Genomic DNA, 24,722 nt, shown 5'->3' on the forward strand with positions numbered 1-24,722 from the left:
TGTGAAGTGTTGAGTGGCAGGAGCTGGAATGGTAACTTGGGGCCCAGGAAATGCAGTGCAGGAAAAAGGAAACGTTCCTCTCCATGCTGTTTAGAAGATTCCAGGAAAAGTGTGCCATGAAATATGAAGTGTCAAATGGTTTAGGTTTGCATTGTGGCCTCTATTATATTTTCTGTCTCCACTTTGCAGGCCTGACTGGCTACCCTCTTGCCAAGAGGTTTTCTGCGGCAAGTCCCTTGATGCTCCTTCCCTCCAAGATTCCCATCCCAAAGAGCTCTCCATCTACTAAGCCAAGCCAGGTTTACAGCAGTGAGCAGGAGAAGGGGAAAAACGTCAGCAGCTGTGATGAGGAGAGTAGAAAACAACAGGGACTGATTTCAGATGGAAAAGGACATAAGGTAAGGAGAGCAAGCTAAGTCCTGTGTGGTAAATGTTCAGTTTCTGTGCTGTTGGCAGGGCTCTGAGACCTTTTCCCTGACAGGAACTGACCCTTTTGCTGAGGTTTGGACAGCTCCTGATTTGGCTCTTTAGCTGGGCCAGAAATGATGGGCTGCTAAGGATGGGTGTGAGTCTGTCCCCGCTGCCTCCACCTCCCTTCCTGGCCACGGCATGGGGGCCTGGAAGAACTTGGGCAGGCTGAGACCTTGCAGAGAGCTGCAGGACAGGGAGCTCTGCTGAACTTCCTAAATGCCAGTGAGCCTAAGATGATGGAAGTGTGGGAGCTGGAGAGCAGAAAGCATCCTGAGAGCTCAGCAGCATCTGGGCTCAAAGGCTGTGGAGGAACTGCAGGAGGGAAGGGCAGCAGCAGAAGCAAAGAGGGGCTTGAGAAAAGCAGGGTTTGACATCCTGCAGAATGGCTTTGTGGGGACTGGGCTGGAGATCAGCCCTGCCTGTTAGGTACCTTTAGGAACAGGGAGAGAACAGTGATCTAAACCCCTTCCTGTGCCATTCAAAAATGCCAGTGGAGCCAGTGGCACCCAGAACTTCTTGATGCCACACATGTGGATGCCACCTGGGAATGTAGCCACACTTGCAGACTCAGTGAGTGTGAGGAGAGAGGCATCAAATGTGTGACATGGTCTCTCCCTCAGCAGCTCCCTTTGCATTCCCCATCCTGGGCCAAGTTGCCCCATCAGTCTGACTTGTCTTTTCCTGCAGGTGCCACCTAAGAGCGTGGCTAAATGTCTTGAGGCATGAATGGGGGCAGGGCTGGATGCTTGATCTGAGCACTGTGTTCTACTCTTTCCAGGCTTCCTTGCTGTATTCCCGTGGGGGAGAAATGAAGAAGGGGTCACTGGGACTACCTTTGATCCCCCCAATACGGAAGGCAGGAAGTCTCCCTGTTGGCAGTGCTGCAGGGTCTGTGCGGAACTCTGTCCAGCTGGATTTCCAGGAGTCCCAGGAGATGAGGTAAGCCAAGGTGTCTGCTGCTCCAGGGTGCTGTTCACATCTCTCTTCTCATTTTATGCAGTGACTTTCCAAAGTGTCCCATGTATTTAGGCAGATCTATGTGCATTCAGTATTTTGCCCATCTATGAAGGGCCAGCACGATGTCAAACCCAGCACCAATGGCCCAAGAGCAGAGGTGGTGGTGGTGAAGAGGAGGCAGGGCTTCAAAGCCCTGCAGGACAGCCCCTCTGCTGGGCTTGGCTATTATTTCACCCAGAGCTTGGCCAGTTCTGTGTGACAACAGCAATTGAAAGCTTAAGGACAATTAATCAGCTTTGCATCTTGTTGTGCATCTTTATTTGTTGCCTTTCCTCTTTCATCAGTGACCATGCTAAGAAGGTTTGCCTCCTTTCATGACACACTCATTCCTTCCCTTCTCTTTCTACCTCCTCATTTGTTCCTTTGTTCTTCATTTCCTCCAGGCCAAGACCCAGCAGCAGTAGCCAAGGGAAGAGCTCTGACCATGCAGGTAGGTACAGGGCATGTCTGTCCTAAAATGACCATTGGAACCTAGACTCAGAGGTGAACATTTGGAAAACTAGGTTCAAACCCATTCTTTTGAACATTCCTTAAAATTCATTTCAATCCCTTGATGTTCTCAGTGGACTCTCCCAAAGCCCAGTCACTGGGAGTGTTCTCTGGTGGTGCAGTGAAAATTCCTCCAGTATGAAGTGTTGAATGGCAGGAGATGGAATGGTACCTTGGGGCACTGGAAATGCAGTGCAGGAAAAGGAAACATTCCTCTCATTGCTTCACATGGCTTTCATCTCCCTGCAAGCTTTTGAGAGTCAAAATTAGTAGAGCAAAGGAAGGCATTTAGCATGAAATGACAAATGTTCCCACTCCTTCCTCCTGCCCTTGAAGTAGAAAAAATTTCCCTGGGGCAGTTTCTGAGCTGCACCCTTTGAGGAGTGAAGGAGGTTCATGGGCATTGCCTGGTTTTGCACTGGCAAAAATAGGGAAACATCCCAGGACAGAAAGTCCTTTGGAAATCTCTTCCCCAGCTCTCTCTGCCCGTGCCAGTGTTGCAGGCTGAGGCTGGAGGAGGAGAGGCCTTCTGCCTTGTCCTCCCTCCCTGCCTTGCCTGATCTCTGACAAGTGGAATTGTGCCAGACAAAATGCCATCTCTGGTGCATCTGGGTCAGCCAATGCTTTCAAGTTGAAAGTTTCCATGGCCCTATTGTTGGTCCTTTGCCATCTCTGGGTGTGCAATGATAGGGAAGGTGAGATTTGAAGAAATTATTCTGCTGGTGCAGAAATGGGATCCGATACCCTGGTTCCTTTGCTCAGGGTTAGTTGTGCCAAATCCTGGGTTCTGTCAGATTTTCCTTTGGAATGACTCCTTTATTGCTGCTCTGAAGCTGGAATGTCTTGGAGCACCAGCTATTGAGAAGTATTACCGACTAAATAAGGTGATTTTTTTTGTGGATTTATTCTGGCCTTGGAATTAGCTATCTCCTTATTCCTTACCTGCCCATGTTTTATTAAAGTCCTTACCATTTGAGAGAGGGAAGGAAATCCTATTTTATGGCAGGTATTCCTCTCTTCCTGCTAGGATGCCACATGATTTTATCCTCTGTGAAACCATGTAAAGAATTAGTTCTTTTAGTTCTAAACACTCTGTTGGAGAGTATTTCAGAATGACCTGCCCTCTGCTATTTCCAGTAAGGAAATTTGGAATTGTCAGTATTAGCCAGGATCAGAAATGTTTTGAGTCAGTTAATGTTTTATGTTGCTTTTGGTTATCTCTACAGGAAAGAAAGCATGGGAAAATCCCATGGAGCAATGAAGCAGGGCAAAATTGGCAATTTACAATTTCATGGCCAGTGTTTCTCCTGCAGATACAGACTCCTTGAATGCTGGGGACATGTAATGTGGATTGCAAAGCTTCTTCTAACAAATTAAGTGCCATGGTTCATGAGCTGGCACTTCATTTGTTGTGAGGAGAAGTAAAAGAAACCAACCAAACCCAACCCAGAACTGAGCGGGAGTTAGAGAAACAAAGGCCATGACAAGCAGCTTTGGAAAACAATTACTTCCTAGGTGTAATTGCCAAATTCTGGCGACCATGTGGATTGCCAACAGTTTAGAAGGAAAGGGATGTGAATGTAGTAGATTTGGCAAGGAGCAGCACATAAGCAAAGTTGTAGAAGCTTTCTTTGCTGGCTCACCAGCTCCATGCAGTCCAGAGGAATTGTAGTGATCCTAGTTTCATGAAAAATAAAAAGAGAGTTATCGCCTGATTAATTAAAAATCCCCTTGGGTACCCCATCAAGCCTTGGATGGATTGATTGTAAAGGTGGGAGTTCACCCAACACCCTTCTTCACCTGAGAGCATGGCTCAGCCTCACACAGAGGTGAGGGAGAGTAGGGCTCTCTCTGGTGGGAGGAAGGCTCTTGTGGCAGCCCAGAGAGCCTGTGCACATTGCCAGGGAACAGCTGTGCCCTGCATGTGCCCCTGCAATCAGCTGTGCTCTGCCAGTGCCCCTGGAGCTGTGGGCTGCTCAGCTGTGGGGCAGGGAGAGGAGCAGGAGGCTGCATGTGCAGCTGAGCCATTCCTGGAAAGCACAGGGCTCTGGGCTCCCTGCTGTCCCAGGACAGCCCAGAGGCCAGGCTGTTCCTGTGGCAGCCCTGTGGAAGCGGGTCAGGGTTTTCCCCGGGCCTGCTTCAAAGGGCTGCCAGCAGCAGCATGCTTCCCTGTGCAGCTCTTTAGAAGATTCCAGGAAATGTGTGCCATGGAGCTTCAGATCCTTTCGATTTACATTGTGGCCTCTGTTATATTTTGTGTCTTCACATTGCAGCCCCAACTGGCTACACTATTGCCAAGAACCTTCCCCAGACACATCTGATGTCACTCCTTCCCTCCAAGCCCTTGCCACCCATCCCCGAGAGCTCTTCTTCCATCAAACCAAGCAAGATATATAATGAAGAAAAAGACAAAAGCCAAATTTGCACTGCCTACAATGATATCAGAAGAAAGAGCCTGGAGCTGAGCTCAGATGGAATAAGGTGTAAGGTAAGAATGCCAAGATAAGTCTTGTATGGTAGAATTTCTGTTAAAGTGCTGTAGGCAGAACTTGGAGACCTCTTCCTGTGGTGTGAGCCCAGGGAAGCTGCTGAGTCAAGGAAGATCTCAGCTGGACACTGCACTTCAGGCTGCCTTTGCAGTGGGTGTGAAGTGCAGGCTTCGTGTCCTCAGCATGTGTCAGTAACAGGAGAGGTCTTGGAATGGCTTCTGGGCTGTGTCGTGGTTCCTCCTCTGTGTTATGGTGGAGAAAACACCAACTAGCAGTCAGAGCCGCTAAAATTGTCCACTCTGGAAGATAAATCCTTCTCCATTTAGTATCCTACATGTATCTGTGAACCATCTTTATGTCTCAGAACATCTTGATGTCACACATCTGCATGCCACCTTTAAATGTAGCCACACTTGCAGAGGAAGGAGTGTGAGGAGAGAGGTGTCAAATGTGTGACGTGGTCTCTCCCTCAGCAGTTCCCTTTGCATTTCCCATCCTGGGCCAAGCTGCTCCATGAGTTTGACTGTTGTTTCCTGCCGTGTGCCAGTTGAAAACATACCTAAATGTCTTGGGCCATGAATCAGGCCAAGGCTGGATGCTTGATCTGAGCACTGTGTTCTATTCTTTCCAGGCTTCCATGGTGAATTCCACTGAAGGGGATTTGAAGAAGAGGTCACTGGGACCACCTTTGATCCCCCCAATACGCAAGGCAGAAAATCTCCCTGTTGGCAGTGCTGCAGGGTCAGTGCGAAGCCCTCTCCAGCTGGTTTTCCAGGAGTCCCAGGAGATGAGGTAAGCCAAGGTGTCTGCTGCTCCAGGGTGCTGTTCACATCTCTCTTCTCATTTTATGCAGTGACTTTCCAAAGTGTCCCATGTATTTAGGCAGATCTATGTGCATTCACTATTTTGCCCATCTATGAAGGGCCAGCACAATGTCAAACCCAACACTGACGGCCCCAGAGGAGAGGTGGAGGTGGGGAAGAGGAGTCAGGGCTTGGCTATTATTTCACCCAGAGCTTAGCCAGCTCTGAGTGACAACAGCAACTGAAAGCTTAAGGACAATTAATCAGCTTTCCATCTTGCTGTGCATCTTTATGTGTTGCATTTCCTCCTTCATCAGTGACCATGCTAAGAAGGTTTGCCTCCTTTCATGATACACTCGTTCCTTCCCTTCTCTTTCTATCTCCTCATTTGTTCCTTTGTCCTCCATTTCCTCCAGGCCAAGACCCAGCAGCAGTAGCCAAGGGAAGAGCTCTGACCATGCAGGTAGGTACAGGGCATGTCTGTCCTAAAATGACTATTGGAACCTAGACTCAGAGGTGAACATTTGGAAAACTAGATTCAAACCAATTCTTTTGAACATTCCTTAAAAGTCATTTCAATTCCTTGATTGGCTCAGTGGACTCTCCCAAAGCCCAGTCACTGGGAGTGTTCTCTGGTGGTACAGTGAAAATTCCTCCAGTATGAAGTGTTGAATGGCAGGAGATGGAATGGTACTTTGGGGCCCAGGAAATGCAGTGCAGGAAAAGGAAACATTCCTCTCCATGCTTCACATGGCTTTCATCTCCCTGCAAGCTTTTGAGAGTCAAAATTAGTAGAGCAAAGGAAGGCATTTAGCATGAAATGACAAATGTTCCCACTCCTTCCTCCTGCCTTTGAAGCAGAATACCATTCCCTGGGGCAGTTTCTGAGCTGAACTCTTTGAGGAGTGAAGGAGGTTCATGGGCATTGCCTGGTTTTGCACTGGCAGAAATAGGGAAACCTCCTAGAACAGAAAGTCCTTTGGAAATCTCTTCCCCAGCTCTCTCTGCCTGTGTCAGAGTGGCAGGCTGAGGCTGGGGGAGGAGATGCCTTCTGCCTTGTCCTCCCTCCCTGCCTTGCCTGATCCCTGACAAGTGGAATTGTGCCAGACAAAATGCCATCTCTGGTGCATCTGGGTCAGCCAATGCTTTCAAGTTGGAAGCTTCCATCACACTCTAGGCATATGTACCTTGCTGCTCTCCATCCCAATCTCTGTGTTTTATGGAAGCCCTGCAGTCTGCAACCTGACTTGCCTGTTGCCCACAATTATGTTTTTGGGGGCTTGAAGTCTGCCAGAGATTTACATGAACCTTTGCTTCCATTACCAGGCCTTCCACTGAGCCAGGCCAAGGAGATGGATCATCCCACCAGTCCTGTTTTAATGAGTGACAGTGACCTGAGGGACAGCTCTGGAAAGGTAAGGGGTAAGCACAGGGATGAGCAGACTTCATTTCCAGTGGCTGTTTAGTGCTTGGCCAAAAATGTCACTGGAAATTATCATCTTCCACCCCTTGGGAGATGGGGATGGAGATTATCTTGGGAATCTATTGGACAGCTACAGAGCAATTGCTTGGCTATTTCCAGTGGTGCCAGAAAGGGTCACTGGTTTGGAGATGGTGCTAAGGTCATGCCAGAAGCATTCTTTATGTGCAAAAGCTCTTTTAGAGAAGTTCTGAATGGCAGAGAACCATCAGTGAACGTGGGCAAAGTGCATCCTCAGAAGCAGAGAAGCAAAGGTTCTAATGTTGAGTGTAAGCAAGGCTGCAAAATTAAATGGGAGAGTTTGACTTTTCCAGGATACCTTTGGCTGCATCTCACAGCCTTCTCCTTCTCAAGTTTTCTGCTCATTAACATCAGTGTTTCTGCAACTTGTTTTCATATGACTCCTCCTTTTGGTCTCGTGGTCTCAGAGCCCAAATCCTTCAGATCCCTTCAGAGCTGAATCCTTGCGAAGGCAGGAAGTGAGAAACAGCTGCAATTCCTGGCCATGAGTGTTAAGCAGCAGCTCATTACCCCTCCTTGCTGGGTATTGCACACAGTGTTTATTCTCCTGCCATGGCCTGTGGGAACTGAACTGCCTGCTCACTTGCCATGTGAGCTCTTCATCTGTCTTGGGGCACTCCTATGACTTTCATGCCTCAAGCAGGCCTTCCTGACAGAGGTTGCAGTGGCAGCAGTAGAAGGTTATGGCACTGAAGTGTTTCACCTCACTGTGTGTAATAGCCAGGGTGAGGATGGGAGACCTTCCTCTGAAACTATTGGAATATCTGTGGAGCTGCACTGAAGCCTGTAGCACTCTGTGGACTCTGTGCTCCTGATGAGATGTTGTGTTTAGTTTGTGTGTCTGTGCTTACAGTCTGTGCTGTATTTCCATTGCACCTAGATCCGTCCTGCATTGTGCAAGTTGGCTCAAAAGAACTTGGAGCGGAAGAAAATGGAGCTTCTGGAGAAAGAGTTGGAGAGAAGGAGACAAAATCAAGCATCCTTGCAGCTTCCTCTTAAGCCAGTTGAGCCTGGGGATGCAGCTGGAGCAAGTAAGTGTTGGCTACACTTGTGGTCCTTTCTGACCACTTGCTTGCCCTTTGCACAGTGTTGCAATCAGGCTGGGATGCTGTTTGGCTTGCATTGGGGCGGAAGCTTGCATAGGATTTATTTCTGTTTGCCAAAGAAAAATACAGATGCATGAAGTGTCTTGCCCATAGCCTCACTGAGTCAGTACCAGAATATCAGCTTCCCACCTTCACCTCTGCAGTCTTTCAGAGTAGAAAATTCTGTCTTGCAAAGTACACTGGGGCTTCAGACTCTCCTGGAGAGCAGCCTCCAGGGAAGGCAAGTCCAAAAGAATGCTTTTCAACCAGGCTGCAGCCTGGAAGAAACAAAGTCCAGCTCCTTCTGATTAAAACACCAGAGCTCCTCCTCCTGCCGCTCCCTGCTGAGGAGCTGGCACTGCTGAGCTGTGCTGAAGCCCCATCCATTGCTTCTGTTGTAGCCCCAGGAGCAAGCAGCGTTCCCGACTGAATCCCGGCCCAGGGGCTCTGACTGCAGGGCTGGGAGCGCTGCCCCGAGGGCGGCAGCAGGGCCCTAAGGAGGCAGCACTCAGCCCGAGAGCATCATGCAAGGTTATCTGCACTTTCTTTTGGGAACTTCCCCTGACAGCCTCTGCAACAGGACAACAAAAGCAAAGCAATACTGGCTCTTCCTTGTTTCTTAGGGCAAGCATCACTGCAATTTGCTATTAAGCTAGAAGAGGGTAGATTTAGATTATATATGAGGGAGAATTTGTTTTTAAATTAAAGGGGATGAAAAGCTGGAAGGGTTTGCCCAGAGAAGCTGTTGTTGGTTCATCCTTGAAGGTGTTCAAGGCCACTTTACATGGGGCTCTGATCTAGATGAAGATGTCCCTGTACATAGGAGTTGGTCTAGATGGTGCTTAAAGGTGCCTTCCAACCCAAACTCTTCTAATATTCTGTGATTCTGTGATCACTGTCCCATGTTAGTGTGCCATTGTTATACTTGAAGTTCTTTGGGATAACAGAGATGTTACCCACCTCCAGCGAGTTTCCTTGGACTTTCGACTGTCACCCTGCCCAGCACCCTCCACTTACAAGCTCCTCTTTGGTCCCTGCAGGCTTTAGGCTACCACCTGTCGATGGCACAGCTGCTAGTGGGCAGAGAAAACAGCCTGGTAGCGACTTGAAGAAGCAGGTTGTGAAGGACAACGTGCCCTTACTGCCCAGTACGTCCACCATCCATGGGGATGGCAGCTTCCCACGCAACTCCACAGGTAAGCCTGCTCCCTGGCAGCTTTTTCCCTGCACGGGTTTTTCCTTGCACAAGGAGCACAAACTGCCTCCTGCCTCAGGCAGAACAGCTGGCACCTCGGGTCCATAGCCTGTCCTGAGATTGAACATCAAATCTACTTTGGAGTTACTCCAGCTTGGTAGTACTGTAGCAGTTGGTTCTAGAAATCCATTGGAAAGTTGAGCTGAATGAAATCGGGGTAAAGGCCTAAGCTCTGCCTTTTGCCCATCTGGATAACTGGTGCCAGGAGGCTGCTGTGACTGCAGGGATGAGCTGCAGGGCAGCCTGCCAGGGTGTGTTCACCGTGCACCTACGAGAACCACCAGGATCAGTTGTGCACTCACCATCTGGGCCCTCTGCCTGTGCTGCTGTCCGGCTCTGCATGCAGCTTTTTATCAAGAGAGTGCGTCTGCCAACAATTTGCATCGGTGTTCGCATTCTTTTTTCCCCAGTTTGCATTTGGAAGGCTTTTTTATCAACCATCTAGACTGGAAATTGCAAGAGAAAGCTTAGGCAGTGCACAGTATGCAAACACATCCATTTGGTGACAAATAAATTTCACCTCAGCATCTTTGAAATACAGCAAGTGTGTACCTCTGAAAGAGTAAAGGTTCATGATGCTTGGAAAGAAGCAAATCCATAAATTACTCCCTTCCCAATAGCAGGCTAAATGTATGTACACTCAGCTGGCTGCTGTCTAGGATATTTGAGGTCAGTGGAGGCAGAGGCACTGTCAGGTGGGAAGGGTCAGGTGTGGCTGTTCCCTGGCAGCTGCTCCGTGGGGATTGAGCCGGGCCCAGCAGGGCTGGGCTGTTCAGCCTTGGCTCGGTGCTGTGGCCAGGCAGCTGCAGGTTTCTCCTCAGGGAGTTGCAGAGTGCCCCATCCCCAGGGCTGGGGGAAATCAGGGCGCTGAGACAAGAGAGGCACCTGAGGGGCTCCCTCCTGGCTGGCCAGCCCTGCTGCCGGCCCTGTCTGGCAGGGAGCGGGAGCTCTGCGGCCGCAGGAACCTGCCGCTGGCTGTGGCCCCTGTGGCACTGGGGAGCTGGCGCTGCGGGGCCATGGTCAGGTTCAGCCTGGAGCTGTGCCCAGCCGGGGAGGCTGGGGGAAAGCAAGGAGCCCAAGGCGCCAGGCAGCAGGGAAGCCTCTGCCCCAGTGCCCGTGTGTGCCCAGGGAGCCCTGGCTGGGAGATGGGCTGCAGGCCGCTCCATGGCGGGGTGCCCTGCCCGGGGCTGCAGCGCCCATGGCCGACCCTGTCCTTACAGTGACCTCGCAGACGGCCGCTGGTGCCCAGCGCCGAGAGCAGCCGCGCCGTGGGACTGGGCAGAAGGACACGGCCTCTGCAGACCCACAGCAGTCCTTGCAGGAGGCACTGTCCTCGCTCGGCAGCGACGACTGGTAAGAAAGGCCCCGTTCACGCTGCGTCCCTCTTAGCATTAAGGTTGGTTAGAAGTGAGTCTTGCTGCTGCCTCTGAGCCCCGAGAGCCCAGAGGGCCGAAGGGCACTGGTGAAACCACTGCAGAGCACTGAGAGGATCAAGATTTGAGAGCAGCCTTTTCTCAGCCTTGCTCTGCAGCAGTGCTCCAGCTGCAGCAGGTCCGTGCTGCTTCCTCGCTTTGCCTGCTGCTCCACGGGGCTGCAAAGGAAATCTTGAGGGGAGAGAGAAGGCCCTGGAACGACATGATTTGCTGGCTGAAGGGAGAAGCAGGATGGCAGCAGTTTGGAGTGCAGGTTTGGGTGCCTTGGGCCACTAGGCCAGTGGGACTGAGTAAGATTCCTCTCTGCTCCCACTGCTGCCAGCAATGGCAGGTGACAGGGTCTCCCTGTGACCTCCTGCATGGCAGTCCCAGAAGCAGCTTCAGGGAGTTCCTCTTTCTGAGAAACCGACTGAGTTGTGCTTTCAAGTCCCTCAGTCTGTCATTACTTCTGAAGAGCTCATGGCAGAAGAGAAGGAAAAAGAAAGAAAATCCTCTAGGAGCCTTGCATTTTTGGAATTCAACTTTTCCTTCTCACTGCTTCATATGGGCCTGAGATGTTTTGTCAATACTCACAATGTGTCCCAACATTTTACACAGACAGAAGGAGGCCCAGAGGTGATAACTCTACAAATGCCAGGTGATACTGGTTCTCTTTGTGATGTCTGGGTTAGCATCCACTCTCTGCTGGATGCTTCATTCACACAGGGGGATAAGGCCTCCATTCCCACTGGGATAAGCATGAAAAATCTGCCTCCTTGTGCAGTCGCCTTTGCTTTGCCTTTTCTCTTCTGCTTCCTCTTCCCCTTTCTCTTTGGTGCCCTGTGAGGTGCAGAGAGCTCCTGCAGGTGTGGGGGTCTGGAGGACACCCAGGGGTGCCCGTGGGATCGGTCACCAGCCCTGTGCTGCAGCCCTCAGACCTTCCTGTACCTGAGAGCCTGCGCAAAGCAAGTGCTGAGAGATAGAGTTGTTTGCACCTCTTAAATAACATGTTGCTGTTGTGGGGGTTGTTTTAGGTAGGAGTGTTTTGGGAAAAGCCAGGGTTTCAACAGTTCTTGCCCAGGGGTGGAACCGTTCTGGGACACTCTGATGCTTTTTGGGGGAAAGTGTGCAGTGCAGTGGAGTAGGTGACACACAGGCCGAGACTATAGAGTGGAAACTTGGCTCCAGAGTGGCAGCGCAGACTCTCCCTGCTGAACTGCCTGCTGGGGCTGACAAAGAAGGAAAATGTCCCAGGAACAGCCCCATGGGACTGTGTCTCAGGGACAGGTACAGGGACGTGACAAGAAACAGCAGCATGGCCTGGCCTCACAACTTCTAGGAAGTAGTGACAGAGAGACTTGGTGTGCCAGAGGTTTTCAGAAAGGCCACAAATGAAGACTCTGACACCCCCCTGTTTGCCTCTTGGAGTTTTGTATGCTTTTGACAGCCACAGCATCCTGAGTCTATGATTTCATTAACTACGCTATGAAAAGCACCTCCCATGGTTTGACTGAGCTGCCAGCCTGGTCATTTCAGAGGGTGCTGCCTAGCTCTTGGCTAGAGAAAAATCCATCTTTTTGGTACTTGCCTTTCAGGGAGATGAAGGAGAAGGGACTCTGCATCATCAAACAGCTGGCTGAGTCCCATTCAGAAGTCCTGCTTTGTCGACTTCGTGAGATTTGCTTGGCAGTTACCAGCGAGGTGAGAACATTGTTCTGAATTGTCCCCCACACTTCATACACAGTGTGTAGAGTAGCTGTGTGCTCGCTCATCTCCATGTGTGCTCAGGGTGTGCCTTCTCTGCCCAAGCTGTAATTCAACACTGCAAATTAGTCTGTAGACCTGAGCCTGTGTTTTGTGTTTCCTGTCTGAGTGCTTCAACTACAGCTGTTGCTTTTTTGAACAGGAGCACCTGAGTCTTTTATCTTTATGACTTGTGCCTTTATGGTTTGAAAGCAGCCCTTGCGTTAATTGCTTCTTTTTCAAACAAAAGGCCCTAAAATCAAAGCAGTTGCTATTACAGAAGGGTCAAGTAGCACACTTTAGTGAAATATATTTTTTAGGCCTGTAGTAAGCAGGTCTGAGGGCAGAAATTGGTGCCAGAGGAGGTACCTTTCTGTGCTTGGGCTCTTCTGCTCTTACTGTGCTTTTTTGCTCCTCTGGACACAGTGGGAGGTGTTGTGATTTCCCGGGAGTTTTGTCTAAGGCAACTGGTTTTCTTTTCAAGGTGATTCTTATGTTTCCCCTCATGACTTCCCCAGGTGACCAGCCTGCGGTCAAAGCTGTCTTGCTCTGCAATCGTCACTCTGGGAGAGCTGTTTGCACTCTTGAGGAAGGACATGGATTCCGAGGTGGATGAGGTTGCTCCGGTCCTTCTCCACATGGTGTGGAACTCCCCAGAGTTTGTTCAGAAGGCAGCCTGTCAGGCCCTGGCCATCATGGTAGAGAAGGTGACTCCTGCACGAGCAATGACTGTTCTCATGGACAAGGGAGCCAAGTAGGTTCTTCTTCTTTGAGTGATATTCTTCACCTTCTCCTGTGTGGGTGGGGGAAGGGGTGAGAGAGAGAGAATGGGAATGGTCGCAGGGAAGGGTCCTGTATCCTGGGTCTTCTGTGAACTCAGGGACTTGATTCTCTTTCAACCTCATTTCTTTCCTCTTGTCACCTATTTCTGCCCTGCTGCAGCCTCTTAGTTCTCAGAATCACAGATCTGTAGAATAGGGGCAGTTGGAAGGGGCCCATCAGGACCATTGAGTCCAGCTCCTGGCCTTGCACAGAAGGGCCCAAGGCTCACACCAAGTGCCTGAGATTGTTGTCCAAATGCTTCTTGGACTCTGTCAGGCTTGATGCTGTGACCACTGCCCTGGGGAGCCTGTTCCAGTGCCCAACCACCCTCTGGGTGAAAAACCTTTTCCTAATATCCAGTCTAAAGTTCCTCTGACTCAGCTTCCTGCTGCTTCCTGGAGTTCTCCCAGTCTGTCAGCTTTTCCTAGACCTGGTGACCACTGGGGAAATGAAAGTGCCTGCAAAGGCCAAGGAGAAAGCCTTGTGCTTTTTTGGGAAGAGGGAAAACATTTGCAATTACCGCTGTGAGCGCTGTTGGGTATTTTGCAGTGCTGGGAAAAACCACGTATCCTCATGATTCAATTAACGTGAGAAATACGGAGGGTACTTGCTGGGGCGTGCAGCACATGGGGCAGAATGTGCTGGGTGTGGCACTGCCTGCACAGCAGGTGCAGCTCCTGCCAAAAGGAGGCTTGTATGACTGTCCTGGCCTGAGAGCTCTACTTTCCATTCAAACTGATATTTCAGCTTAGCCTTGAGATGATGAATCACTTGACAGGCACCTTCACAGGCTGAGTGCAACGGGACAGCTGAAGAAAATGCTGCCTTAAGTGTTGGTGCTGGGCCTGACAGTTCCCAAGAGACAGTCTCTAGATCAGGACAACCTGGCCAAAATGCCTGCCACCCTTTCCTCAGCTTTGGAATAGGGTCAAAACACTCAGATGTATCCCTTGCCAATCTTTATAAAAGACAGAGGCTGCATTGCTGGATATCGGCAACTTCCCGCCCCACAGCGTGTTTTCCCTGCTAACGTTGTGTTTATCTGAGGACAGAACCTTCTACAGGTGTCTGAAGTTGCAGGGAGAGCCCAGGCCTCCTTCCCCCAGCAAGGACAGGGAGCAGGCTCTGGCCAAGGCCTGTGCTGCTCTTGTTCCTTCTCCCTGTGCCCAGGGTTTGCTCTCTTCTTCCCAGGAGCCGCTACGTCCAGGTGCGGAAGTGCGCGGCCGAGCTCCTCCTGTCCTTGGTGCAGAGAATTGGAGTCACGAAGCTGGCAGGCACACCCAGGGCTGAGACACTGGCACACGTGGCAGGGACACTTGCTCAGGACTGTCACCAGGACACAAGGTAATGATCTTCATTTCACCTCCCAAAACGGGAACATGGTTTTGTGTCTGGCTATAAAGGGTAAAACTACAAAGGAGTGGAAACTAAAGGTTACATTAAGTTACCTCACAGTGTGGATAAGGGTCACAGAATCATGGAATATGCTGAGTTTGAAAGGACCCATCGGGGTCATCAAGTCCAGCTCCTGGTTGTGTGCAGGACACCCCAAGAGTTACTCCATGTGCCTGAGAGTATTGTCCAAACACTTCTTGATCTCTGTCAGCCTTGGTGCTGTGACCACTGCTCTGGATGGCCTGGGGAAATGACTGTAGTGGGTAACCTGAGCTTGGCCACCAAGAAAGAGCATTGCCAACTTCCTGTGACTTGAAGGATTCTTTACTGAGATCAAAAGAGCTCTGATTAGCCAGTCAAAAAGTTTTGACTGGCCTTAGGTGCACACGATAAAGGCAAAGTGTTGGCTTCATCACTGAAGGATCCTAAACATCTATTTCACATTAACCTAAGACTTCCCTAGAAATATTTCAGAGGTCTTTAGCCTATGTATTCAGTCTTTCTAAACTACTTCTGCAGGTTTGTAGAATGCTGTTATCTGTGGCTCAGTGACCTCCAAATTTCTTCTTGAAGAAATCTGTCATTTCCTAGTGGCAAAACCAACCCAAACCACCAAAATCCCCTTACTTTGATGATGAAATTCCCATTAATAGCTGCCAGGGACACCAGAGCAACTATCTGCCCATGCCCCTGATTATTCTATATAGTATAGAATAATCCAAAGCAAGCATGAGGTGTTTTGTTCCGGCTTCCCTGCCAGTGAAAGAAAGGCAAATTATTGTGCAATGGCAGCAGGACATTGCTAATAGGCTCTGACAACAAAGCAGATGTGTTTTGCCTGTTCCCTGGGATCCTTTGATCCCACAGAAGCACACCCACAGTTTCAGAGTGAAATGGTATTTTTTTGTGGCCCCACATTCTCCTCTTGTCCCTTGTGTTCAGCTGACAACACTGTGCAGTGTCCAGTGAAGCAAATCTCCCTCTTTGCTGAGTAGGTAATGCCTTCTCTTGCAAGGATTGCACCTGATCAGTTTAAGGTATCAGCTGCTTCTGTTAACACTCTTCCTTTGTTCACTTTTCATTTCCTGTCTTCCTTCCTTCCTTAGGCATTATGGACAGGAGATGGTGAAGATGCTGCTGAATAATCCAAAATTTAAGAAGTTTTTGGAACAATCTCTTTCCACCCATGACCTGGAAGATATCCTGGCAAGAATTAAGAAGAAAGTAAGTGCTTGGCAGAAGCAGTGTCTCCTTTGTGCAAGTATTGCCACTGCTAATATGAGATCAAACATACTCGATGTGTCTTTACCTCATTCCTCTTCTGCTGCATCATTTTGCTCCTGGAATGAGCTGTTAATCCCCAGCCTGTTCATCTGCAGACCACAGAGGAACTGATATTATTTGGGAAAAAGTGGGGCTTTGAATTCTTTGAATATCACAAAGTGGAAAGGGAAAGAGGAGAAAATGGGTTTACATCCAAGGGCAAGGCCCCACGGGCTCTCCCTACTCTGCCCCCAGTCAAGCAGTTAAGTGAGAATAGTGCTTCTGAGGATAACAGTGTCTTTGCAAAAGACACCAGAAGTAGTGGTGCCAAGGACATTTCCAAATATACAAAAGATGTCCAAGTCAAACCTAATTGCTATAATTACTGTTGGTCTTTTGGGAATATCTTCCCTGCTGTCAAGCCTTGTGGAGCTGGAAGAGGCTTGGTGAATCCATCAGCATCCAGTGGAAAATAGTTTGTTTGTTTGGGGGGGATTTTCTTCTTTTTATCTACATTATAGAAGGGAGTGTGACTTTGTGCAGGAGCAGGGAGAGTAAGTGTTGAACCAAATAGTGGGCCAACCCCCAAGGAGTCCAAATCTGCTGCTTCCATTGAGAACACTCATTGCCTACCAGTTTGCATTATTCCCATTTATGCTCAAGAATAATGAATTTAGGATTTTAGACTGCTGCTCACTGCCGTATGACAGCACCCATAACCTGCCTTGGGCTATTGTAAACAAAGAGTTGGCATCACTGAATCTCTGCTCCATTTATTTCTGTAAGTTAGGAAATGTTTCCTTAAGCCTTGGTAGCAGTGGTCCTGGTTCTAACTTGTGTTTTAATCCAGGAATTCCCTATTTTGAATTCTAAAGATTCATGGAGTTTCTTGATGTCTTTGTAGGGGATGGAAAACCAGAAGGCTGAACGCCCATCTGTGAAGAACCTGGTGAAGAAGAGGAGCGACGGCTCAAAGAAGCCCCAGGCCACATCGCCTTCTAGCAATCGGTACTTTTGTCAGATGGGAGCACTTTTGTTAGATGTGACAAAGCACATGACATGTGCTTTACATGCCTCTTCCTCAGGAAAATCTTTCTGCTGGAGATGACCAGTGCCAGAGATTCTTTCCTTTCCCTACAAATGCTCTAGGATAAAAATTGTCCACTTCTGCATTATGCTGAACACAACTTCTCTGGAAGGCTTCCACAAAAACTGGGCAACAAAAGACACCCATTGGTAACAGCTCAGACCATCCAGTGCAGTGGCAAGGGCAGTGTTGTGGAGGCTCGAAGAGGGCCAGGTTTCTGCTGCCTGACTTGGGACAAGGAAATGCAACCAGGGTGTTCTTTTTAAATCCCAGTGTAGTCTTTTGTCTTTTTGTAGATGGGTGTTTTAATGAGAAGTCCCAGTCTTGAAACAAGATGCCATTCCCCAAAGATACAGTTCTCATCCATGTGGTTTGGCCTGGCTGATTCATGGCTTTTTTACCCTCAAACAGTATGACGTTTGAGTAGTAGTAGCAGTAGTAGTAGTAAGGGAATTCCTGAGCAACTTTGGCCAACAGGTGCCTCAATGTGGACTTTTTGTCTTGATATTCCTGTCCTTCATATAGTTTACTTGATGGACAGCATGTTTGGTTTATTTCCCCCTGTGCTGCAATCAGCGTTTAAGACAGGAATTTGGTTCTTGCTGTCTCTTCATGCTAGTGGCAGAGCTGCTTGTGCCTGTTCTCCTCTGATAACAGAGGGGATTTATTTAGAGCTGTCCCGCTCAGCGGTGGCAGGAAAGTGACCACATGTCTCAGTAGCATGGCTTGCATCTGCCCATGCTCATGGAAGAGACAGGTTGATCCAGGAGAATTGTTCCCAGTGGGTTTGTTAAGCTGTGGATCTGGTCTCTAGGGAAGCAAACAAAATGTGAGCGTAGTTCTGGCATGTCTGGCTTCTGTTTTTATCTCTGTTACTGCTTTTCTGGACCCTTCAGATACGCCCCTGTTCATCTGTTCAAATGCATCTGAGCTACTTTTCCAGATTGTCATGCCTGGTGTAGAGACACTTCTCCAGAATGATGTGTTTCCTTATTATAAGACACACACCTCCCATATGAGGAGGCATTTAAACTTGGAAGTAGCGTCTATCTTTCCCCACAAAGCAATGTGAGCAGTTCGCCTTGGAAGTCATCTGAAGATAGATCAGATGCAGCTCATCCTTGGTGTTTCTGAGTGAGCAGTGTGAGAATGTTACTTGCAGATTGTCTCCTGTAATGACTGGCGTGAGGCTCACGTTGTTCTTCAGAGCCTCATGATATTCTAGCTTGAAATGACATCACTAGGAAAGCTCCTCAAGATGTTTTGGTCACAATTAACTGAAGCTATTATTACCAACAGGTCCTAATTTGGTTTTATTTTCCAGGGTGGAGTCTACCTCTGATGGACGCCTCCTACACCGTGCAAAAGCCCAGGTCACGTTACCTCCAGCTGTGGAAGAGATGAAGCCGCTCCAGAAGCTTTACCTTCTCCTGGAAGCCAAGGAGTTTCAGACACGGATGGAAGGAGTGGCACTCCTCCTAGACCTGTCCAAAACCAAACCCCAGCTCATCTCCACTAACATTGTCCAAGTATGTAGGGTATCTTCATTGTTCCATTCCATCAGCTCCTTTCCCAGGCCTGGGGAAGTAAAGTTAATTCAGTGTGTCTTGGCAGGACATCCTGGCTCTTCGGGACAGGCTGGTCCCTCTTACCCAGAGAAATTGAATTCAGGTCCAGGCTTCAGGACAAGTTTTTTCAGTCCAGCTGTATTTGTCTGGCAGCTTTCTATATTGATGCTGTTGATCAGATGATGACAGAATTTCCTGCTGGTTTAACTGCTGCTGTCTCCTACTGCCAGTTGGGTTATGTGAAGGGAATCCAGCCATTGAAAGCAATAATGGCACTTATTCTCTGGACAAAAAATGGGTTTGAGTGGGGAAGAGATGTTTCAGGCTGGGTTGGTTTCAACTAAATGTTTTTAAAGGATACTTCTGGAAACTCCATCTTGTCTGGCACAGGCACAGCTCTGGCTACTCATTTCCATCCTTGTCCCTATTCCTCTAGGTAAAGATGGTGCTCACCCTTCTTGGGGGGTGTGGGAACCCCAGCCTTGTTTTGGGGCCACATGTGGTGGTGAAATTCCTCCTCCAACCCGTGCTTCCAAAGAAAAACTCCGCAGGCTTAGCTGTTCGGTCTCAAGGCAGTTTATTGCTAGTTATCTAACAGATTATGTTCTTGGACTGCAGCTATTTGATCAGTGGCCTGGGTAGAGGCACACACACACCCTGGCATCCTCTCTATCTGCTGTCTTCTTCGTCTCTCTCTCCGCCCAGGGTTGCTGCTATCTTTTATAAGATATATTACGTATAACATGTTTACAATTATTCCCCAATACCTACTACCTACGTTGCTAAGTGTTTTTCTACTCTAAACCAATCTATGAGTGCCAACATCACCAAGAACATGGAGGTAAGGAAGAAGAAGGAAGAAGGATGGGTTCAGCCCACTTTCCTCCATCTTAGAACTTCTGACCCCCATGTACAAAGTGAAAACCCCCCTGTACATGTGCTAAAACCCCCCTGTACAATACTAAAAAATTTCCCCTCTACTTTGTGACTACTTATACTATACTATCTAACCTTTTGTGATTGCTTGTTCCACCTCCAAAGTTGGTAATTCATTCCATGGCTCAAACTCAAAATCACAGTTGTTTTTCAGCTGTCTGCCAGGGTCTAGAATGCTTCTGACCAAGGCCTGGAACCTCTAAAAATGTCTGAGAGACATTTTGAGTTCCCACAGGGGGGCTTTTTTTTTTTCTCTTTGGAAAAGGAGGAAAACAGTTAAGGACAGAGCTATCCTTTCTCCTCCCAGTAGATGCTTTTTCCCCTTCTTCCAGAAACTGGTGCCTGATAATGGGCTTTCAAGGGACTGAGCCTGCTCTAATGAGAGCTGTACAGCACATTGCATTTTAGAAGTCTACCTGTTAGTTAGAGAAATGGTCTGAGTCCTGGAAGAGTTGATCAGAGCCCTGCCCATCTCCAGACACAGGTTCTGAGACAAACAAAATAAAACCTAGATCTCCTCCAGCCATAGTTTTGGCAGAATCATAATTGCCCTCAGTACTTGAGGCAACTGTATAGAAACCCGGGCATTGTAAATATCAGCTTCCACTCTTGTAAAGCAAAGGTAGTCTTATCAGTTAATAAAGGGAATTGATTGAATGATTTATAGCTGGGGAGAAACATCATAGGAACTCTCCTGTCCCCAACTAAACCTCTTTAAAACAGATGAAAATCTTTCAACCAGCATGAGGTTGCAGAACCATTCCAGCGAGAGGCCCACAGGAAAACATTGCAATTGTGCATGCAAGGGCTGACCTGACAGAAAGGATCACTTTCACCTTTGACATTGCTGAGTGCTCATTTCCACACCCCCTCTTCAAACAAGGTCATTTTAATCAAGTTCTCATGTTATTTGTTCTCTTCACAGATTTTTGATTATTTTGACCTGAGACTATGTGACACGCATAAGAGAGTGAGGCAGAAGGCGCTGGACGTGCTGGCAGAAATCATAGGCCTCCTGGAAGATGCCCTGAGCCCCGTGATCATCCGTTTGGTGGAAGGAATAACAAAGAATCTAAACTCAAAGGATCCCGGGATTCATGCCGCAGCTGTGAGAGCGCTGGAAGGATCCATTGCTCATTTAGGTGAGGCTGAGCCCCAGCATGGACTCTCCTCAACTGCGTCTCTGTCTCTGCGACACAAGAGAACGCTGAGTGCCTTGACAGCTGCTGTTGTCTGTGGAAGGCTCTCGCAGACACCCACAGAAGCTTTGGAGGTGCAGTCCTTAGGAACCAGTCCTCCAACAGGCTTGAATGTGATCAGCAATTCCCAAAAGTCCCAGGAGCCCTTGGCTCTGTGCTGCTGATCTGAAGACAAAGTCCTGGACTACAGCTTTGCTACAATTCAGAGGCAAAGTTTGCTTGGGCCCCATCTGACTTCCCAAATGAACAGCTTTGCTGTTGGCATGAAGGGACACCAGCCCATCAGAGCTTCTGCAGAGCAGCCACCTGGAAGGCTCTACATGATAGGCATTAGCTGCCTATTTTCCACCTTTCTTCTTTGTCTTCTTTTTTCAAAGGGGAACTTAGGATTCACCAAGTTCATTTCCTTCGAACAAACTGGTCTAAATCCAGCTGTCAATCATGCCTTGTTCCACATGTTGTTTTGCATGGGGCAAGGTGGCTCTAGCAAACACCTACATAGACAAGGGCTGCTCTAAATTCCTTTGCCACACAGATTGTTGTCAGCTCTGAAAATGCCTGAAAAATTGAGTGGTGAGGAGGCAGGTCTTCAAGGGGTGTTTCCACCTTCTCCACCTCAGCTGCTCTGTGAATTCATGAACTGCCTGACTCAGTGCCTTTCTGTGTCCCAAGGATGGAGTTCTTCCTTTTTACTGTGGGATGCAAAACCTTTTCAGTGCTTACATGAAACTGAACTCTTGAGGTGCCTGATGTGAAATGTGTTAACTTAGCTCCTGGTACAGAAGACAACTTTGGATTTTCAAATGTGAAAGGAGAGCTTTTCTTTTGGAACTTTTAACCCTGCCAAGTAGGCTGGCAGGAAAGAAGAAAAGGATTCAAAAATCAGCAGAATATGACTTTCTTTTATAAAATGGGATTGCCCCTGCCCTTTCCCTCCCCACTGTCCTTTCTGCTATGACCTCAGAAGAGTAAGCAGAAACGTGTGTTTCACTTGTAGATAAAGTATCACTGATGAAAGAGCTCAGCAACCAATGGAGCCAACTGAATGGCGAAGCTCTGCTGGCTGTCACGGAGTGTATCACAGGTATGGCCTCCCCTTCTAAGCCAAGAGGTCCTCTAGGGGATTATTTACAGGGAATGCCTGGGAATGGACAGTAGAGTAGCTCCGCCACAGCAGGAGGTGCTGAGCTTGTCCCTCCTGCCCAATACCCAGGGCAGGTGTCTCTGGCAGGTTTCCCTGGCTGCTGCAGAGCTGTGCAGCATCTGAGATGGGGGCGGCGCTGGGCCTGGGGGCTGAGCTCTCACGGGGACATCTCAGAACCCACCTCCAGGATAGGAAGGGGCTAAAAATAGCCCAGCTGGCTCCTCTCTTGGAGCCTCAGGGACATCTGTGAGCCTTTAGGAAAAATGGTGAAAAATGCTGTTTCAGGGGATCAGTTTGTTTTGTTCTCACAGAATTCTTGTTTTGCTCTTGGAAAGTTTTGAGGCTGAAGCATGCGGAGCCTTGGGGTCACAGCTTAGGTCAAAACTCACCACACAGAGTGTATCTCACTCTATCAGATACTCTGTTAGAGTCTATCACACTTATCCTTGCATGGATTTAGTGCAAGGCAGCCTTTGGGGGCAGAGGGGCAGAAGCAGAGTGCTGAGGCTGCCTGCCTGTGCTGTGGAAGTGGCACTGCACTGAGCATTTCAGGCTGTGCAAACAGCCTCTTCCTGTGTCAGCACTGTCCACAATGCTACAAATGCAGCTGAGAATTGATTCCTCAGAGGAGCTTGCTGTGTCAGCAGTAGCCAAGGATTGGAAAAATGACAATCTCAACATACAGTAGAGAAGACGACTGATAGCCTTGCTTTAACTGGGGCTAATGGCACTGCTAATTATGCCAGCATCTTTAAATAGAAGGTTTCATAGTCTTTGTGTCTTCCTTATGAATCTGAACAGGGCATGTTCAGCGATTGGGAATGTCAAAGGCTCTTTCAAACCACCATCAAAGAGCATTTGAATCAAGTAGATCCCCAGGAACAGGGAATATAGTTTTGCAGTTATTTTGATCTCTTTTTCAAATAAAGGAATGAACAAAAATGAGGACTACTTTAGAAAGTGCAAATGTCCTCACTCAGGTTTAGTGGGAACAGATAGCTCTTTCTGAAGTTCTGTCGTGACCAATGACTTTATTTGCATTTCAACTCAAATGAAGTCTCATTTTGAAATGTGGACCATTACCCGTTTCCTGCTTAGCAGGATTGGTTTTGGGTACTTTCAGGAGCTGTTTCAGTGTTGATGACTGCTGGTGGATTAACAGCATAGAGAAAATGAAGTCTCTTCCACCACAGAATAATAAGTAGCTACTAGATAACTTTTTGTCTGATCAGAAAATAAGACTGGTCTCCCTAGCATTTCAGGTTTTAACCCCTCAGTCAAATCTGCCATGCAAGGAGCCTGTTGTTAGCAAATTTTTGTCTGTTTTTGATATAGTTCAGTCCAGAAAATGAGCAGAGAGCAGATTTCAGAGACAATGTGAGAAAACACTTGCCTTCTGATTACATTTCAGTCCCCTGTGTAGCATTTTTCTTTCTCTATGCCCCTATTTCAGTGCACATTGTAAGAAAAAATGCCACTAACATTTGGAGGGGAACTGCCATTAAAACATGAAGATGCTCAAATTCCATGGCAGTGGGGTCTGGGTAATTCCCTAAGACATGCTGAGGTTTGAAACAGCTCCGTGTTGAAAGGCACAAAAGCATTCTGCCAAAGACACCGGCTAGTCACCGATGTTTCTAAGGCAGCTGTCAAGCAGCTGCCATCTCTGGTGGGCTGGGGCTTTGAAGTGTGTTCTAATACTGCCCTTTGCTGTGTGCCACTGAGCAAAGGGGAGTCAGATAAGACTTCTGGCACTTTACATGGAAGTTACAAAATGGAATCACCCCCTTTATTAGAAATCACTCAACTGCCTCCTTACAGTGCATTTCCAAATCTTCAGTGTGGGTTTAGACAACTTCTAAATGGAAATAAAAGGCAATTTGATATTTCATTCATTGTTCATGCAGAAACAAATTGTGAAATAATTTAGTAAAAGTACAAAGTCTGCCACAGGGACAAGGCTCTGTTTGGAGAAATTAGTCCTGAGGTATTGGTGGTTCAGTTTCAAGGATGATCAGCGGCTTTGCCCGTTTCTGGATCATGGGGCTCTGTGTGCTATTTTGCTGATGTTAGCCAGAAAGGCTTCCAAGAAGCAAAGGCAGAGGTAGACCCTTGTTTGCATGGAGGCTGGTGGGTAAGAAGCTGTGCCTCTCTCCCGGCAGTGCTTGTGGAGTGGGTTTATGCCAGGAGCCCTGAAGTCGTCGAGCGCTACGCCCTGCCCGTGCTCTGGTCCTTCCTGGAGAACAAGGCGCTGCCTGTCCGAAGCGCCAGCATCCGCACGGTGGCCACCAGGCTTGCCTTGGCCCTCTACGAGGTGATGGGCACCAAGCTGAAGAAGTGTGCAGCCAGCAAGCCTCCACGCGTGCAGGAAAACCTCTCTGACATTTTGGGCTGGTGAAGGTCTCATGTTCTCCGGAAAGATGACAAAGTTCTGACTTGGACACCTCCGGATGTGACTTTATTTACGTCTGCCAAAAATGACAAAACACTAAGGAAGGGTGTGCATCTACCCCCGCTCTCTCCATCGCCCTTCATCGTCATGAAATGGGAGCCCTGAAGCAACTCCAAACAATGAGGACAATGTGAAGACTGAGCATGGCTCAGCCTCACAAAAAGGTGAGGGGGGAGCTGGGCCGCTCTCTGGTGGGAGGAAGGCTCTTGTGGCAGCCCAGAGAGCCTGTGCACATTGCCAGGGAACAGCTGTGCCCTGCATGTGCCCCTGCAATCAGCTGTGCTCTGCAAGTGCTCAGCTGTGGGGCAGGGAGAGGAGCAGGAGGCTGCATGTGCAGCTGAGCCATTCCTGGAAAGCACAGGGCTCTGGGCTCCCTGCTGTCCCAGGGCAGCCCAGAGGCCAGGCTGTTCCTCTGGCAGCCCTGTGGAAGCAGGTCAGGGTTTTCCCCGGGCCTGCTTCAAGGGGCTGCCAGCAGCAGCATGCTTCCCTGCAGCTCCTTAGAAGATTCCAAGGAGTCTGTCCCATGAAATCTGGAGCTTTATATGCTTTAGGTTTGCACTGTGGCCTCTGTTACCCTTGGTCTCTCCACTT

General features: G+C 48.7%; 1 protein-coding gene across 1 annotated transcript; it reads left to right on the forward strand.

Annotated features, from left to right (window-relative positions):
* The first annotated feature begins 10,308 nt into the window (after positions 1-10,308).
* On the forward strand, positions 10,309-24,077 carry LOC146764963 (TOG array regulator of axonemal microtubules protein 2-like). Its single transcript, XM_085563375.1, has 10 exons — positions 10,309-10,463; positions 12,118-12,223; positions 12,784-13,019; positions 14,279-14,431; positions 15,589-15,706; positions 16,650-16,753; positions 18,157-18,361; positions 20,262-20,478; positions 21,533-21,619; positions 23,842-24,077. Exons 1-10 carry the CDS (start codon positions 10,309-10,311, stop codon positions 24,075-24,077), a joined length of 1,617 nt encoding a protein of 538 aa, XP_085419501.1.
* Positions 24,078-24,722: the final 645 nt, after the last annotated feature.

This window comes from Lonchura striata, chromosome 30 (assembly GCF_050655825.1).
Source record: "Lonchura striata isolate lonStrDom1 chromosome 30, ASM5065582v1, whole genome shotgun sequence".
NCBI classification, from domain to species: Eukaryota; Metazoa; Chordata; class Aves; order Passeriformes; family Estrildidae; genus Lonchura; species Lonchura striata.

Bases quoted from the DNA above. Each gene is read 5' to 3' on its own strand.
- LOC146764963 (XM_085563375.1), top strand. From the start codon at position 10,309: ATGGCCGACCCTGTCCTTACAGTGACCTCGCAGACGGCCGCTGGTGCC. The intron at 15,707-16,649 runs GTAAGTGCTTGG...ATGTCTTTGTAG, and splicing joins TGGCAAGAATTAAGAAGAAA to GGGATGGAAAACCAGAAGGC. The intron at 20,479-21,532 runs GTGAGGCTGAGC...TTTCACTTGTAG, and splicing joins AGGATCCATTGCTCATTTAG to ATAAAGTATCACTGATGAAA.